This window comes from Rhinolophus hipposideros (assembly GCF_964194185.1).
Source record: "Rhinolophus hipposideros genome assembly, chromosome: 9".
In the NCBI taxonomy this organism is placed as follows: Eukaryota; Metazoa; Chordata; class Mammalia; order Chiroptera; family Rhinolophidae; genus Rhinolophus; species Rhinolophus hipposideros.
The window spans coordinates 29,664,654-29,681,979 of record NC_138055.1 but is presented as its reverse complement, the minus strand read 5'-3'; the positions used below and the strand labels follow the sequence as shown (position 1 = coordinate 29,681,979).

General features: G+C 38.0%; 1 protein-coding gene across 6 annotated transcripts in view; it reads right to left on the bottom strand.

Annotated features, from left to right (window-relative positions):
* Nucleotides 1–17,326, bottom strand: part of PTPRO (protein tyrosine phosphatase receptor type O) — a 207,306-nt gene that overhangs the window by 92,956 nt on the left and 97,024 nt on the right. For 2 of the 6 annotated variants that reach the window (XM_081061383.1, XM_081061382.1), the window contains exon 2: nucleotides 5,362–5,635. The exons of 2 other annotated variants lie outside the window; for them this stretch is intronic. In XM_081061383.1, the coding sequence (XP_080917509.1) occupies nucleotides 5,362–5,635 (274 nt within the window). The remainder of the gene's footprint in view (nucleotides 1–5,361; nucleotides 5,636–17,326) is intronic. 2 more of the 6 variants (XM_081061384.1, XM_081061386.1) reach the window with 1 other exon arrangement.

Genomic DNA, 17,326 nt, shown 5'->3' with positions numbered 1-17,326 from the left:
TATAGATTAGAAAACTAAGATTTCAAGGAAGTAATAATCTGCCAAAGGGTACATTACGGTTTCCAGATTTCTTTGGCTCTAAAGTCCATGCTTTGAACCACTACTCAAAATACCGGCTTGGTAACTAGTCTATTCCAATGCACAATTCACGATCCTATGGCTTGTAGCTCTGTTACTAGAAGAAAATGTCCCCCAATCAAATAATTTTATGTCATTTCTTTGTATAAAACCTGACATCATTCCTTATCACTTATAGATTAAGGTTTAAGCTCTTTTGTAAAGCACTCAAGGTTCTTCCCAACATTTCTAGTCACCTTTCCTGTTATTTTCGAGAACCATAATGCCTGTAATCTTAACTCCTTGCAGCTCACAAATGTGCCATGCTGTGCAGTTCTCCACTCTTTTTAACATATGATTCCCTTTCACTCTGACTATAACACTTTCCAACCTTTATTAATTTGGCAAATTTTCAGTAATTTATTAATGATTTTTTTTTCCCCTGTGGTTCCTTCCATTGTTCCCAAAGAAGGCTAGGCACTCTTTCTTTCATAATTCTCATATAGCAGTTATCATATTTTTGCAGTGACTTATTTATTTGTCTTTTCCACTTTAGTATGCCATCATTGAGTGTGGGTATTTTTATTTATCTTTATCTCTCTGGCACCTAGGACATGGCATAGGGAATGTAAATAATAGAAATTCATGAATTATTTTTATTTATAATAGATGCATTTGTGTAGAACATTGTATTTGTGGAGTGTCTCTATGTGTGTTCTTCAACATTTACTAAACGGTTTTTACTAACAGAGGTGATAGCTGTGTGTAAAGAATATTTTCCAATTTCTAAGCCATTGTTTTCATGCATTATTTGATCTATTGAGAAACTACTCCTCTCTAAAGTATGCGCAATATACTGAAGGTTCTCAATCAATTAAATATTAATCAGATGTCAGAGCCTAAGGGTTATGAAGTTCTTTTGAACTGGCCAACAACTTGTGTGCTGAATTTATTCTTTGCCATCATTTCTCAGCTGTTTCTGAGAGCACCAGACTCAGAACTATAGACAAATATCAAAGGATAGCCCCAGGCCCAATTGCTTTGTCATTGCTTATTCCATCAAAACAAGGATCCAACACATGATAAATGACTGAAACAAATGTATCCTTATATTCTCAAGAGCAATGTGTCAACTCTGTGGGTAGATACTACAAATGTTTCCTAAATTTTAAAGAAAAGCTTTCCGTTAGAAAAATAAAGATGGCAAAAGTACATCATTAACTGACAAACAATGGTAATTTTAGAGCTCAAAAGTAATCTTAGTCATCATGTATTTTAATTCCCTCTTTTTTGAAGAGAAAGCTGAATCCCAAATGTCACCTCATGCCTGATGTCACAGAAATATTTGTGCAATAATCCCCAGTTTCTTTATTCCCAAACTATTATCCCTTTCAAAATCTAAGATGATGTAATTGAGTCTTTAAAAATGGGATGAAGAAGAGAGACAATAAACCATAATTCATTATTACTTTTTAGAAATCAATGCAAATTTCCTCTTCTGCTTAGAATGTAGGAAGCTGCAAATCAGTACAACCCCCAACACACAAGAAGAAGAAAAAGCCAAAGAATCCATGAGACCATAACTTTTCTTGCATCTTTCAGAGAGGAGAGATTACAAGACAACCAAATGAAGTAAATTCCAGAGTGGCAAGCCCCTCTGAGGACAGAAGGGACACACTAACTGTTTTACCAGTAGCAGAGTATGGCAGGAAGAAGGGGGCATAGTTAAAGCAGGAAAGAATAAATCACCTAAGATTTTAACGAATTCATAAGGCTGAGTTTGTTTCTAAATGATTGTTTAGAACTTCTCTGTCCAATGCGTCAGTTGCTAGACACTTGTGGCGATTGAAATTAAATTTATAATGAGTGAATCAAAATTCAATAAAATTAGAAATGAGTGGCTACTGTACTAGACAATGCAGATATAGAACATTCCATCATCCAAAAGTTCTAAGACAGCACTGGTTTAGAGTGATGGCAAGTCCCACACAGAGATGAAGTCCACACTCTCCAGCTCTCGTCATGAGCCTTGAGAAGTGCTCATGATAAATACCAAGAGAGCCACCCTCTGAGGAACAGCCATGCAGATGATGATCGGCGGCCACTAAGAGATCAGGGAGAAAACGTACTCACTTCCTTGGGCCTTTCTTTCCTGCATACGAAACAGAAACCTTAAGCATTTGGACAGGGCCAGAAAAATCTTTCCCTCCAAGTTCTCAGGTGAAGATACCCCCCTTCTGAGGGATGGGTCAAAATGAAGGGCGTCTGTTCCTGGAAGAGTTACAGAAACTCTCTTGGGCCCATTGATCGCGCACTGATACGAAGTAGAATTCTGCTACTACTGGGGAAGAGGTAGAAAACTCTCCAACTCAAGACCTACCACAGATTGAAGGTGGACTTTGGCTGTCAGTGTATAACAAGGAGTAGGAATGCTGAGACTGCCCCACTTAGGTTCACAAGTTCTGCCTGAGGCTGGACCAAGAACCTCCCCTGTCTCCACCAAAAACTTAGCACTAGTAAAAAACAACAGTAGCCCATGGCTAGGGGAGGGGCAAAGTCCTGGAGCACTTCTGTGGTGCAGGTGTTCAGGGCTTGCTGAGCACAGACGTAGAAGCAGAACACAGAAATACCCTCTACCACTGCTGGCAGACTGCCTGTGGAAGAATTGAAATCTGTGATGAACTGAAGAAGACTAACACTTTAAGCCCAGTCCCATGATTGACTAGATTGACTCACCCCTACACACTAACTGCCTCTCAGAATGGTAGATCTAAATTAAATTCAACAATATAAATAACTTCATTAGTGCTCTAAACTTACACTGTCAAAATTGGTAGTGACTAGCCACTTCAAGTGAAGCTAGTATAACTGAGAAACTGAATTTCCAATTTCATTTAATTTTAATTTATGTTCAAAACTAAAAAAGTATTATTTTTATTTTGATTATACATTGAAATAATATTTAGAATGCAATGGATTAAATATTGTTATTAAAATAAATTTCACTTTTTTCATAAAGGTTTTTAATGTATCCATCAGAATGTTTATTATAGATATGTGATTAAGATTCTATTTTTATTGTCTAGTGCTGGTCTAAACAATCCAGGAAAAAGGCAGAGATTTTCAGATTGGAACAAAGCAAGAACCAACTCTGTGCAGTTCAAAAGAAACCCATTTACATACAGAGACATCAGTAGGTTGAAAGTAAAAGAATGAAACAAGTCTACCATGACAATACTTAATAAAAGAAAACTAAAATGCCTATATTAATATCAGACAAAACAGACTTCAGCACACGGCAAATTGTTTGGGATAAAGAGGGACATTGCATATGATAAAAAGGTCAGCTCATCAGGAAGACATATTCATCCAAAAGGTGTTTGCACCTACAACATAACAACAGGGCTTCAAAATACGTAAAGCATAAACTAGGAGAAATAGACGAGTCCAGAGGCAGAGGTAGAGATTTTCACACCCCTCGATCAAGCATTGTTAGAACTAGTAGATAGAAAATCAGTAAGGGTACAGAAAACTCAACAATCAACTTAACCTAATTGACATTTATGAATATTTCACCCAACAAGTGCTCAAAGCATACACACCAAGATAGACCATATTTGGGACCATAAAACAAATCTGAAAATGTTTTAAGTAATTGAAATCCCACAAAGTATGTTCTCTGATCACAACAGCATTTGCCTAAAAATCAATAAAAAGATCTCAGCACAATTGCCAAATTTTCGATCATTTAATAACACACTTCCAAGCCTATGTCAAAGAAATCACAAAGGAAAATACAAAATATTTAAAATAGAACCCACTATGTGTGCTAAAATTTCAATGAGATATTCTAGAAATCTTCTAATCACTTACTTACTTATCAAATGTCTTCATGAACCATTAGCTAAAGGGCTGACTCCTCCAGCTTTGTCTGATCAGCGGTGGCTGAGTGCATGCTAATACATGTTGAGTCAGCACTTCACAACAGTTTTACTTTGTGTCTTAGTCTTTTTTTCCTGGCTCTTTCTCCTATTACTTGCTCAACAAAATTGAATTAATATTTATTGATCACCTATTAAGCACAAGGCTCATTCAAGATGCTCATAAAATTATGAGTAAGGCAGAGCTTCTGATTTCAACGAGTTGTGTAATAAGCATTATATACCTAGATCTGCTGCCTGGATCTATTAACTCGCAATTCACCTTTTCTGGAACTTGTTTAAGACAGCATTTTACCAGGCAAGTTCTTCCTTTGAATCAGATAGGTCCTAGATTTGTTCATCATGTCTATAAACTTTGAAGGTCTTAACTCTGGGTTGTCCCTAATTTTTAGGAATCACCAGTGATTCTGGGAGTCTGCCGAGGGAAACTGGAATTAATTTTTGACAGACATGTTAAAAGTATGTCCTCTAGCTTGATTTTGAGTTTGTGCTTTCTTGGTCTTTCTCTTTCCTTTTATCCCAACAGACAATATCACTATTGTTCTTTTCCTTAACTATTGCCAGAATGATCAAATATAGCTGATATTTTAAAAAATTGCAGCCTCTGGAAAATATGTACTGATGATCAGTGAACAAAAATGACTTTGCTGAGCCATCAACTTGCTCTAATGATAAACTCTATTGTATAGATGACAGTTTTTCTTCCCTACGTCAACATTTACAGGAGAACTGCCTCTTACTTTGAGATTAGGTATTCAAGTCAGAGTAAAGTGAAAATCACATATAGTTAAAACCACTCCTAAAAAATACCTATATCAGCTTTAACTCTTTGGGGCTGCTGAAGGTTAAAAGGCCAATGCTTTTTTTTCCCGCTTGGGCAGTGGAAGCCAAGGTATTTTGAGGGTGAGGTTGGGAGTAGTGACTGATAAATGATGCCTTTTCTTTCCCTCATAAAAATGTATAATTGAATTTGAACAGGCTAAATAGGAGTATAAATTCATTGTCTCAAAAAACCAAATTGCTTAACATGAGAATATGTGTTATGGAAAACATAGCTTAATTATGACACATTACTAAGTTACACAGCATGGTCAAATCGTGAATCTAAAATTGTCATTCAGCCTTAAGATACTCTATCTCATTGAGGTTTACCTTTTTTGGCTTAAACCAAATTTTTGTTTAACAAAACACTATCAAACTTCAGCAAGAACCTTTATTCTTCATATGAAGCAGAACTTGAATTTATGTCACTTGACTCCAAGGCAATTGTTCTTGCCATTCTGGGTTGACTCTCTTTCAGTGAGAGTCCGTGAGAATACACCCAAAGGAGAAACACAGAGGACATATTACACGTGATGCTTACTTGTTAACACCGTGATTGATCTGGATGGCTTGGTAAGCACATGTCCATTTACCACTACAAGGGTGATTATGTAATAAAGACCGTGATAACTGGCCTTAAAGATAACAGGAGGAGGCAAAGTACTGTTGAATTGCTCAAATTTGAAGAAGTAATTTTTTGATTCACCAGTTATCTTCACAACATACATAGATGATGGACTCATGACATCTGAAGCTTCTAAAGAGACAACGATGCTATTATCATCTTGAACAGTTACATGGAATGTTGTAGCATTCTGTTTAAGAAAAGAGAAAAAAAAATGGAGGTCAAATTCAGATTATTGACAATAAAATTATACTGAGATAATTTTTACAAAACTAATGTTTGTGGTAAGCATTACTTTGTAAAATAGAGTTACAGAGTTTACAAGGAAAGGCAGAAAGAGAGAGAATAACGCTTATGTCTAATGATTTTCTCAGGAGTTTACTTTCAAGATTCTTCTCCATTGAAAAGCTGCTTCCAGTTCATGGGTGTAATAAACACAAAATCAACATCATGGAAATAAGTAAATAATGAATGAATGAAAAGTATCTTGGCATCCAACTTCCAGAGAAGTCCTTGGTTTCAGCTATACTGGAGAAGATACATGGTTTGAAGAAGCATTGTATTTTACTTTGGAGGAAGAAATGTTGTGATAGTCCTAGGAGAATTCTAGGAGAATGTTTCAAGGCAGTTATTTCCTCTCTCACTTCTCACCTGTCATTTTTTTGGGAAAACACACACACACACACACACACACACACACACACACACACACACACAACAAGCCAGCACTGAGAAACCTGTGATAATCGTCCTCATTAACGGTGAGCCAGTCTTTATAATAGAAGCTAAGAGGCTCTTTGAAGAAGGGATGAGATTGACCATCTGTACCATCCAAGGGAAGTGAGCTGTTAGCAGACGAAAAACTTTGCTCCACGTCTCCAGATAAATTTTTGTGGGCAGTATTTGAATGTGTAATTGGTTTAAATATGTTTTCTTCTCAACTGCCCACACTCCACAGGCAGAATCAAACACCTCATACACTTTGTACCACGTGCTGCTTTGTTTTTAATTTATCTTCTGGATATGCAGTATGCTGGGCAAGTAATTTCATGACACTGAGCCTCAGATTTCTCTTCTAAGAAAGTGGGACAGAATAATTGCTGAAACTTGGTAAGGACTTATAAGGACTCAGAAACAAAGCCAGGCAGTCTATAAACAATCATCTCATTTAATATTCAAATAACCCCATGAGACAGGTAGTATTCTCAATCTCAGTTTGTAGTTGAGGAGACTGAGACTCAGAAAGATTAAGTCACTTGCCCAAGGTCACACATTTAGTTTGGACTCTTACTTACTGATCTGTACACTGTCTGTATACAAATACCAAAATTGAGCTCCGTTATTTTCCACCTTTCTGTTTGTCTTCCCCTTTTTATTTATTTTGCTTATCCTGAGTCTGACTCACAGTATACAACTGGTGTTTGTTAAATGAATGAAAGAATTACTGACTGTATTAATTATGGGTGAGCTTTTGCATCTTAGAATTAATCTACTATGGATTTTAGTACCTTACATATTGCCAGCAGACAAATCAAGCATATAATACATATCAATACCCTAAAAAAGACTACGAGGTGTGACAATTAAGTTCGCGAACTTGTTGCAATGATGTTGCTAACCGTTTTTGATATCAAAGGGATTATTCATTATGAATTTGTACCAACTGGACAAACAGTTAACCAAGTTTACTATTTGGAAGTGCTGAAAAGGCTGCCTGAAAAATACAAAAATGACCTGCACTTTTCCCTAACAATTCATGGCTCTTGCATCATGACGGTACGCGGCACTGTCTGTGAGGGTTTTTAGCCAGTAAACAAATAACTGTATTGGAACACCTCCTTACTCACCTGATCTGGCCCCCAATGATGTCTTTCTTTACCAAAGATAAATATTGAAAGGAAGACATTTTGATGACATTCAGGACATCAAGGGTAATACAACGACAGCTCTGATGGCTCAGAAGAAGAGTTCCAAAATTGCTTTGAAGGGTGAACTAGGCTCTGGCATTGGTGTATAGCTTCCCAAGGGGAGTACTTTGAAGGTGACCATAGTAATATTCAGCAGTGAGGTATGTAGCACTTTTCCTAGGATGAGCTCGCGAACCTAATTGTCATACCTTCGTATATAGGCTTAAAAATGTACAGATATTTTTTCTTATTATATAATTCTTTTAGAAATCTAGTTGTACAGATCCTAGTACTTTTCAATATTATCTCACCATTAACAGAAGTTTAATTCTATGTTAACATTTAATGGACTTAATTGTGTTCATGATATTCTAAGCACAGTAGACCCAAGTCCTCTAAGGGCAGGGACTGTATCTTATTTCTAACTCTATCTCCAGCTCCAAGACCAATGTCTGGTATATACTAGGTGTTTTGTGAGCTGGGTAATCTTTAACGGATTTCTGTAATGTGGGATAAGTCAGTATGAGCTGGCTTTTAAAATGTCCCTTTATCCACATGGTCTCATCCTCAGACACATGGGCAGGTTTCTATTATTGAGTTCTGTACTTGTTGGGGGTGGTTATGGACCTCGGCAACTGGAGGCTCCTCACCCACTCCTCTGTCCTTGGAATGTGCATTCCACTTGCCTTTCCCCTTCCCAGAAGCTGCCCCGAGGTCCAGGTCTTGAACTAGAAATGTGTTGCTGAGACCATGTCGATGGCATGTGTGACTGAACCCCAGTGAAGGCCTCCTGTGTATGTGCTTGAACTCTGTCAAGGCCTCTGTATACACTTTTAAGATTTGATGGGCTGTGTGGAGATCTGCTTGTCTTGTGCCACCTAAGACAAGCTTCATAAACAGGCTTCATAAACCTAAGTGAGTCCCTTTGCTTATAAAACTTGCCACATATCAATCTAGAATATTCTGTCCTTTTTTCCTCTCTGCCTGCCCTCCTTGTACACGCGTTGGTTTCAGATTATATCAGGTGGTTCCTGGCCAGTTTACAAACCAGCAATACTTCTGGGATCAAACATAAAATGTGATCCATTCTATACAGTCAATCACTCCATGATGACATTTTGGTCAACGACAGACCACGTATGCGATGGTGGTCCCATAAGACTATAAAGGAGCTGCAAAATTCCTGTTACCTGGTGATGCCACAGCCATTGGGCTGGCAAGACCGCAATGCATTACTCATGTGTTTGAGGTGATACTAGTATAAACACATCTACCTACTGTGCTGCCAGTTGTATAAAAGCATAGCACATACAATTACCGTGTTTCCCCAAAAATGAGACCTCGCCGGACAATCAGCTCGAATGCGTCTTTTGGAGCAAAAATTAATATAAGACCTGGTCTTATTTTATTATAATGTAAGAACAGGTATAATATGATATGATATGATATGATATAATATAATATAATATAACAATATAATATAATATAATATAATATAATATAATATAATATAATAAATGTAATGTCATGTAACGTAACATAATATAATATAATATATAATATATGATCCAGTTTTATATTAATTTTTGCTCTAAAAGATACATTTGAGCTGATTGTCCTGCTAGGTCTTATTTTTGGGGAAACAGGGTATATACAGTGCGTAACACTTGAGAATGATAATAAATGACTGTGTTACTGGTTTACGTATTTACTATACTACACATTTTATCTTTTAGAGTGTACTCTTTCTATTTATAAGAAAGTTTGCTGTAAAACAGTACGCTATGCAATGCCAGCAGCAGCCTCATACACCATTTTCTCCTGTGCTTGATTTAATCTCATGGTTTTTGGCACAGTACCATGCTGTACAGACTTGCAGCCTAGGAGCAATAGGCTGTACCATATAGCTTAGGTGTGTAGTAGGCTATGCCACCTAGGTTTGTGTGAGGGCACTCTCTGATGTGTGAACAACAAAAAAATTGCCTAATGACACATGTCTCAGAATGTATCCTTGCTGATCAGTAGCACATGACTATTATTACCAGTGGTCCTGGTGGAACTGGAAGGCTAAACCAAGCACCAGATGTCCAATAGCATTGAAATCTGGCTTTTATTCATTAGTGATTATAGAAGCTGATTTACTAACTCAGAGAACAATAAGTTTACAAACATGAAAGTCATAATTATTAAGAGTGTTTTGCTCTATGTTTTAGCAGCACACAATGAAAGTTTGTGTGATGATGAAAAGAAGAATAAATAGATTCTATTTTGTTAAGTGTTTAAGAAATATATGTCTAACGTGCTGATACTTCATAGATAGTGAATCTTCCAGAGAAAGGGGCTAATCTTCCAAAATCTAACGACAGCTTGGGGGATGATTGTATCAGCCATGAAAATAAGCACTGGCCCAGGTGCTCCCAGGTTGCCAAAAATAAAGCAGGGTGTGCTAATCAGATTCAGTCAGTGGGACTAATGAGAAGGCAGCCAGCCAAGTGAGATCCAGGCAGTACGCCTAAAAGAAATGTCATCTACGGTATGCTATTTCTTCTCTGTTCTCTTTGCTTCAGCTTTTCCTGGAATCCATATTAAGGAAAAAATTCTGAATGTATGCTACAGGCATGTAATCCCTGCTGAGAAGTAGAGCAAGAAGGAAGAGTTAAAAATAACAGAAGTGAATCTGACAAACTTAGTCAAGGCCAACACTGATTTATTTGGCGAATAGAAAAATACTTAAACCTTTTTTTTTCTCCTGGGACTGGGTATTGCTTGACTCTGCAGTGAATATATTTTCACTAAAATTTCCTTTGCATAACAAGCTTTAATATAGAAATTTCTCCGGTCTAACATCCTCATTTCACACTTGATGGAACAGTGGTGCAAATGTCACACAGGTAATAGATGTCAGAACAAGGTGCGGGATCCACAGGTCCTTATGACTTTTGGCATTTCTCTTTCCTCAAGTATAGGTAAGCTGCTTGAGGCAGTGAAAGGGGCCTGAGTGCAGCCAGGAAGGGGGAACCCAGGAGCCTGTTACCTGTTTCATAGCCAGTCCTGGAGGCAATAGAACATACTGCAGAAAAAGTGGGCATAACCGAAGAGTAGAAAAATGAGGATGGGTCCCTGGGGTGTGGGACAAAGAAGATACATACTAGTCAGAAATCCTGGGAAGTCTTCCACCATCCCTGATAAATGTAGCAACTATTATCTATTGATAACCTAATCTGGACCAGGCTTTGCACTGGGCATTTTAATTATGTTTTTTCTTTAATTCCTTATAAGAATCTTCAGAAATAAGTGTTATTCTCCCCCATTTTACTCAGAGAAGTTAAATAATTTGCTTAAGAGCACAGCAATAGACTTGGCACGACAGAAACTGAGTTTCTATTCCTTCTCTGCAGCTTATTGTTACCTGTGAGAGCTTGGGGAAGCCCAGGGACCTCTTAACTTCATCTTAATTTATAAAAGTAATTCCTGTAACTCATGGGACAGAAGCAAAAATCCCATGAGTTACAGGAATTACCTGTCTTTTATAAATGGCTTTTATTAAAAATGTTAATAGTATGAACTCTATTAGTTGTATTACAAAGGTTACTATATTTTAGTTAAGTCTTGAATCACTCAATGACCTTTTAATTATAGGGGTTCTATAAACATCCATTTAACTAACTTCAAAAGACTATGAAATTCTGTAATTATGTCACTGGATATTTTATTCACAGAGCATTGGAGAGCTGTCCATTTATTAATTCAATAGCAAACAAACATCAGCTCAGTGCCAACTTGGCATCAGGCATCGTGCTAGATGTCGGAGACAGGCAAATGAGTAAGACACGGTGCTCAGACTGCAGGAGCTCAGGTTCTAATGAGAGGGGCACATCAAGCGCGAAATTATAACACGATCTGAGTGTTATTATAATAGTTACAGATTGAAAAACTGTCCTGTTGATATCTGTTTTTTGTGCCTGTCTGGAATCCTGTCTAAGATTATACCCTCTTCTTTTGTAGTACTGCTTCTTTCCCACTGTATAGCCAAGAAGGGGTCCTGATGGCGGTTGCTAACTATCTGCCCCACCCCCACGTCAGAGCAGGAGGTGCTGTGACTCAGTCTGGGTGAATTACTGTCTCCAATCCCCTCCCCATGAAGACAAGTGCAGGCATGCACCTATAGGCCCAACCTGCCAACCAGAATACTTGCCGTGAAATTTTATAACTGGAATTAGTGGGAAGGAGCTTTCTTCTCCAGTTTCAAGTAGGTATGGATGGAAAGCTACATAAGTCAGCATCTATTAGTTTGGTGCAAAAGTCGTTGCAGTTTTTGCAATTATTTTTAACCTTTTAAACCGCAATTACTTTTGCACCACCCTAATGCAATTGCTTCCCCATGAAGGTAGCTGCTTGAGGGAAAGGCTGCGGTCTCCATCATCCTAAGGCCCAGTCATTGTGCAGTGTGTGGACATGAGTAAATAAATCCCAACTTACAGTTTAAGTTTTCTAAGCTGGACTTCCAAAATGTGCAGCCAGAGGTGCTGGTCAGTACAAGAGAATTGTTCAGTGCTGTAGACATAGGGAGAAAGAAGCAATTGATTCTGCTTCTGCAGATGGGTGTGAGGGAAGGCTACAGGGTAGCAGTCATGCTTGAAAGATGCTCAGGAACTGACCAGGGGGACAAAGGTCAGAGAAGTCATCTGGAGAAGTGGGAAGACACCCCATCCTCCTCTCGAGTGGTTACATAGTGGGAGGACGCTCCGAGGAGAGGGTTGATAGCCCTGTCCAAGGTGTGCAAGGAATTTGGGTATTTTTGAGGCCAAAAGAAATCATGAATTGTTTTCATGTAGAAAAGTGACATGATTAGACAGATCACAGTGCAGAAAGACCAGCAGAGTTAGGAACTGGCTGACTGGGCCCAGCTAAGTTCAGAGGACAATACGGAGGCTGTTGAAACAGCTCAATTAAGACGTGATGAGGGTTCGAGCAAGTGCTGGCTGCACCGAATCCTCCTGCGTGATATGTTTCCAGAACATTATTAGGGCTCCGGCTGGCAACTCAATCCATGATTAGACTTACTACAGGGCATTATAGAAGGAATACTTAGAAAATTCTGCTGTGCTAAGGTTACCACATGAGAGTAATGGGACGCTCAGTTCTTTTAAAGAGGAATATGAATGATGTCCGGTGCTTACATCGCACTTACAGCCATGAGCCTCTGTAGACATTATGTAATTCATCCACTTAACCTCCTGTCCAGCTCTCAGGAAACCTTTTCAAGCGAGATATCCTTTCCTTTTAGTTCCTTCAGGAAGATCAGAGTCCCGAAGCTGCCTTGTCAGGGCATGGCTCCTCTTGACACTTGCTCAGAATTATTCACAAATCTCCTTCAAAAATTGTCAGAGCAGAATGTGGATGTTGCTCTCAAAGACTAGGAATGGCCTCCCCTAATTTTCCATTATTTATTCAGTAGTTCTTCAGCTATGTTTTGAGCAACAATTGTGTATCAGAAACTTTGTGGGACACTGGGAATACACTATTTCTGAGTAAAGAGTAAGACACGTCTTATGTGCCTTTGTCTTTCCTAGAATTGTGTCTGGTTAATCAAAATAGCAATGATGATGGTAAGGATGATGATGATAACATGATAAAGAACATTTACTTACGTAGTTCTTATTATGTGCTGCCAGGAACTGCTCTGAAGCTCCTACAACAGGCTCTTGATAAACGCTTGCTCAATGGAGGTATTTGCAATCTGCTGTGTAATACTAGACTTGTTTATATGCGTCCTGAATATATCTTTTCAGGTAGAATATGCCAGTTCTCTCTTCTTGCCTGAGTTCACATTCACGCCAGCTCTGCCTTTCATTTTTGACATGCTCAGATACATTCATTTCTGTCTTTATGATTTCTTATACAGAGCCTTCATCTCTTATGCCTATCATTTGGTAACAGGGTCCAAACTCAAATGTCAAGCAGGTAATATAACTGTGAGAAGCAGTCAAGGGTAAGAGGAGTGAATGATGGAATAGTTGGAAAATGAGAGGGTAACTGCATGGTCTAAAAGCACCATTAAAAAACACAATTACAACAACATAAAGCGATACTGGCCAAAGAAAACACATTTACCGTCCAGTCTCGGCCCACAGGCTGTCAGATTACAACCCTTGGATTTGTTGCACTGCCTTTTCTTTGATCAAATTGCTCGTTTTAGGACTTTCACCCTCTAATCCTACTCTATTTGCTCTGCCCAACCAGAATATAAAATAACAAAATTCTGCTACCCACTCAGGACTAATTTAAAATAAATACAAATGATATTTTCTTATCAAGTTGCCATACGAATGTGTGTAAAATGTAATTGTATTTTATATATATATATAAATTCAGTAATTATTTCCTGACCTCCAGTATGGACTGGGAGTGGCAGTTCTGCAGAATTCCTAATTTTTGGAGATTAAAGAAAATACGATGGAGGAAAGAATTCAACGTGGCATTTTTAATTGGGAAGGAACTGTTATGCTAACGAGATGTACCAAGATTTTATGTGATATGTAGGATAATAATATCAGCCATATATCATATTTTATATTTTATACAGCGTTTTCAAATACATTTTCCCATTTGATTCTCAAAACATCCTATTATCATCTCAGTTCACAGATGAAAACACTGAGGTGCAAAGAATGTTTCTCAAGGCTTCTCTATGATAACGTGGAGGAGCTGGCACTCAAGGCAATTCTTAGACTACATATTTTATGACTGTTATACTCCAGTCTCCATGCTAGAAGATTCTGGAGCCAAAATGATTTCTCAAATGCTACCTTTCAAATCTGGACTTAATTGACGGTGAGCTTACTCAGCACACACCATGACTTATTCTTGTAGGACATGATTGATAGATGCTCAAACAATGTGCTGTCACACAAAAGACAATTTTGGAGATAGAAATTTTAGAGATAGTGGAACCTGGGTTCAAATCCCACTTAAGGGATAGTCTTTCATTTGAATCCTTGAGCCTCAGTTGCTTGAGGTAAATTATGGAAATACTAAAACCTATTATGACTAGGTTTTTGTAGGGAACAAAGGAGATTATATGTGTATGTTACCTACCCCAATATCTGATATTTCATAGATGCTCCAAAAACAGCAGCTAATTGTTACTACAAAATTTATTATCTACGTTTTCTCATTGATTTTTGGGGGGACATGTAAATTTTAAAAGTTGTATTTTTTTGTGTATCACTAACACCATGATTCATACATGGTTCAATGCCATATATGACTTTCAGTCTATTTACTCAATAATCAGTATTACCCCTTTTTGTGGCATCTGGTTCCATGAACCAGAGCAGCCAGGATTTTTTTTATGCCTGTATGACAGGCTGAGTTAACCTGTTTGACTGAAGGTTACCATGGGAACACTTTCTAGGACCTACTGTGCTGAGAAGTTTAGGGGCCTGTGAAGCTGTGGCTGGCTGATGACTGACTTTGAAGGAGGTGAGTCCACCATCCAGAAAGCCACTAAATACATTTGTTCTCAACAGTTCAATGATCTGGCAAATTCTAAAAATACGCAACATTTTTTCTGGCTTAATGTGTTATGAAAAATAGGGGTTCCTGACAGGTTAATTATGCCTGTGAAACAAGTGTTATTTTCATAAAATGAAGCACTTATAAACATAATTTTGCCTGAATTTTTAATTCCTTGTCCCCCTTTTCTATCCTTACCAGTATTTATAGTATTAAAGTGGTTTTACCTCAGAAAGATGCTTGTAAAAATGTAGCTGCCCCACTTATTGAAAGATACTGTGAAAGATGATGGTGCTAATCATTTATTTAGAATGGATGAGTTCAGTCAAATTTCCCCACAGGCATGAAGTGTCTCTCCAACTGTGACACCAGTTAATTAAATCCTGATGATAGCTAACAAAGAATGCAGTCTCCTTACTAAACATGCAGTTTATAGCATATTTAGGTGTGACTCTTGTGACCTTTTGTAAGCACTGCCCTTTAACTCCCCTTCTTGTTGAGGAGTTGCAAACATCAGCACTGTCAGACGTTTAAAACAAATAGTTTCTGTGTTCACTGTCACTGGAATTTTATGGTTTTCCTAGAGGCTGATCCCTCCATGCCAGATAAATTAAAGCCCAGAAGTTAAAAGAGATGAAGTAACACACACGCTTTGCTTAATGTTTACCTTCATGGAGTTTTTAAAAATTGAGTGCCTGCTGTGTTCTTGGTGCTAAAAATATGATGGTTAAGAAAATAACTTAGTCCCTGGTGTTTGTAAGCAAAAGAGGGGAAATATAACATTTTAAATAATTACAAGTAGAAAATGCGCTGTTAAGAAAGGCATGATATAGAGAATAGAGTCAATCATGTTGCAACAACTATGTATAGTGCCAGGTCGGTACTAGACTAATCGGGGGAAATCACTGCATAAATTATATAAATATCTAACCATTATGCCATACACCTGAAACTAATATAAAATAATATTGAATGTCAACTGTAACTGAAAAGAAAAATAAATAATTAAAAAATAAAATAAAATAAAAAGAAGTGCATGATGATGAAAGAGGGCCTTAGCAGGAGGATCCAAGCTAGAGGAAGTAAGAGACTACACAGGCTCCAGTAAGAGTTGGCCTGATGATGAGTTGGAGAAAGAATAGGATCTATGAAAAAGAATGTACATGAAAACCTGAGAGCTGGTGAAAGCATAATGTATTTGAGAAATCAGAATAACATTAGCATGGCCAATAGTGGAGACTAAATCATGGGATACCTCGTAGGTCCTTGTAAAACAGTTGAGGCGTATTGCCATAGGCAATGGGAAGCCACTTATGGGTTATTAAACAGGGGAGTAAAATCAGATTTGCATTCTGTAATAGAAGAAAAAAATTTATAATGGTAACTGCTGGCTCCCAAATTTCTAGTAGGGGGAACTTTTAATGAAAAATGCATGATGATGAAGCATTTGGAATAGGAGGGAACACACTGACAGGGTGAGCAGAGGAATCTAGGCAAAGAAAAAGACAGCCAAATTAGTATTCAAGTTACAAAGAAAAGAAAGTCTTTATTTCAGAAAGTAAGCGGGAGAGATAAGAGGGAAGGGGCTAGAAAAAATCAGGGAGAGAAGAGCTGGCAAGATGTGGTGATGCTGGGAGATAGAAGGGACAATCAGCCAATGGAAATATCCAGATGGTGAGGAGGTCAAAGAGCATTTTAAAACTGGAAATGCCTAATGTTCCATTGAAAGTGCATTTTGAGTAGCAAACACTTCTCTCCCTCCCCAAATCCCAATCTTTACTAATGTTTGCTACACTCCAAGTGCTTTGTGTGAGTGCATCACTTGGGGAATTCGGCGAAGGGGCCGAGTTGCACATCCATGTGTTAGAGCACAGAAGTGGTATTTGTGGAAGTTGGAGCCTGAGGGAAGAGGAAATGGTGAGAATTAAAAACTCCCTCAAATTGACAAAAATTCCAAGGGTATTTGAGCTTCCATTGGAGATGGAATGGGATTTAAAGCCTATTTCATTTAGGTTTCAAGGGGGCAGGAACATCCTCATGTTACAGTATGGGGAACTGGTTGGTAAGGATAGGCAGAAGTAGGTGTGATTGATGTATTCTAGAATTAATTTGGGGAACGTATTCAATAATGTTGTAAAGATTTTGTTGGGTATCCGATAGACATACGTCCTATTTGGGAGACCACCTCAGGGATACTGTGGATGCCTGATCATGGCATTGTACACCGGAAGCTGAACAATAATGAATGCCAACTATAATTATATATATATACTGTGATGGCTCAGTGTGAGGTTGGAGGGATAGTGGATGGGGAGAGGGAGTTTCACAGTGTGAGGGATATAAATGATGAACGTCTAAGTATTACCTTGTCTTATACACCTGAATAATAAATTAAAATAAAAAAAATAATAATAATAATAAAAAAGAAATGATGGCGGTGGCTAGGACCAGGGTGG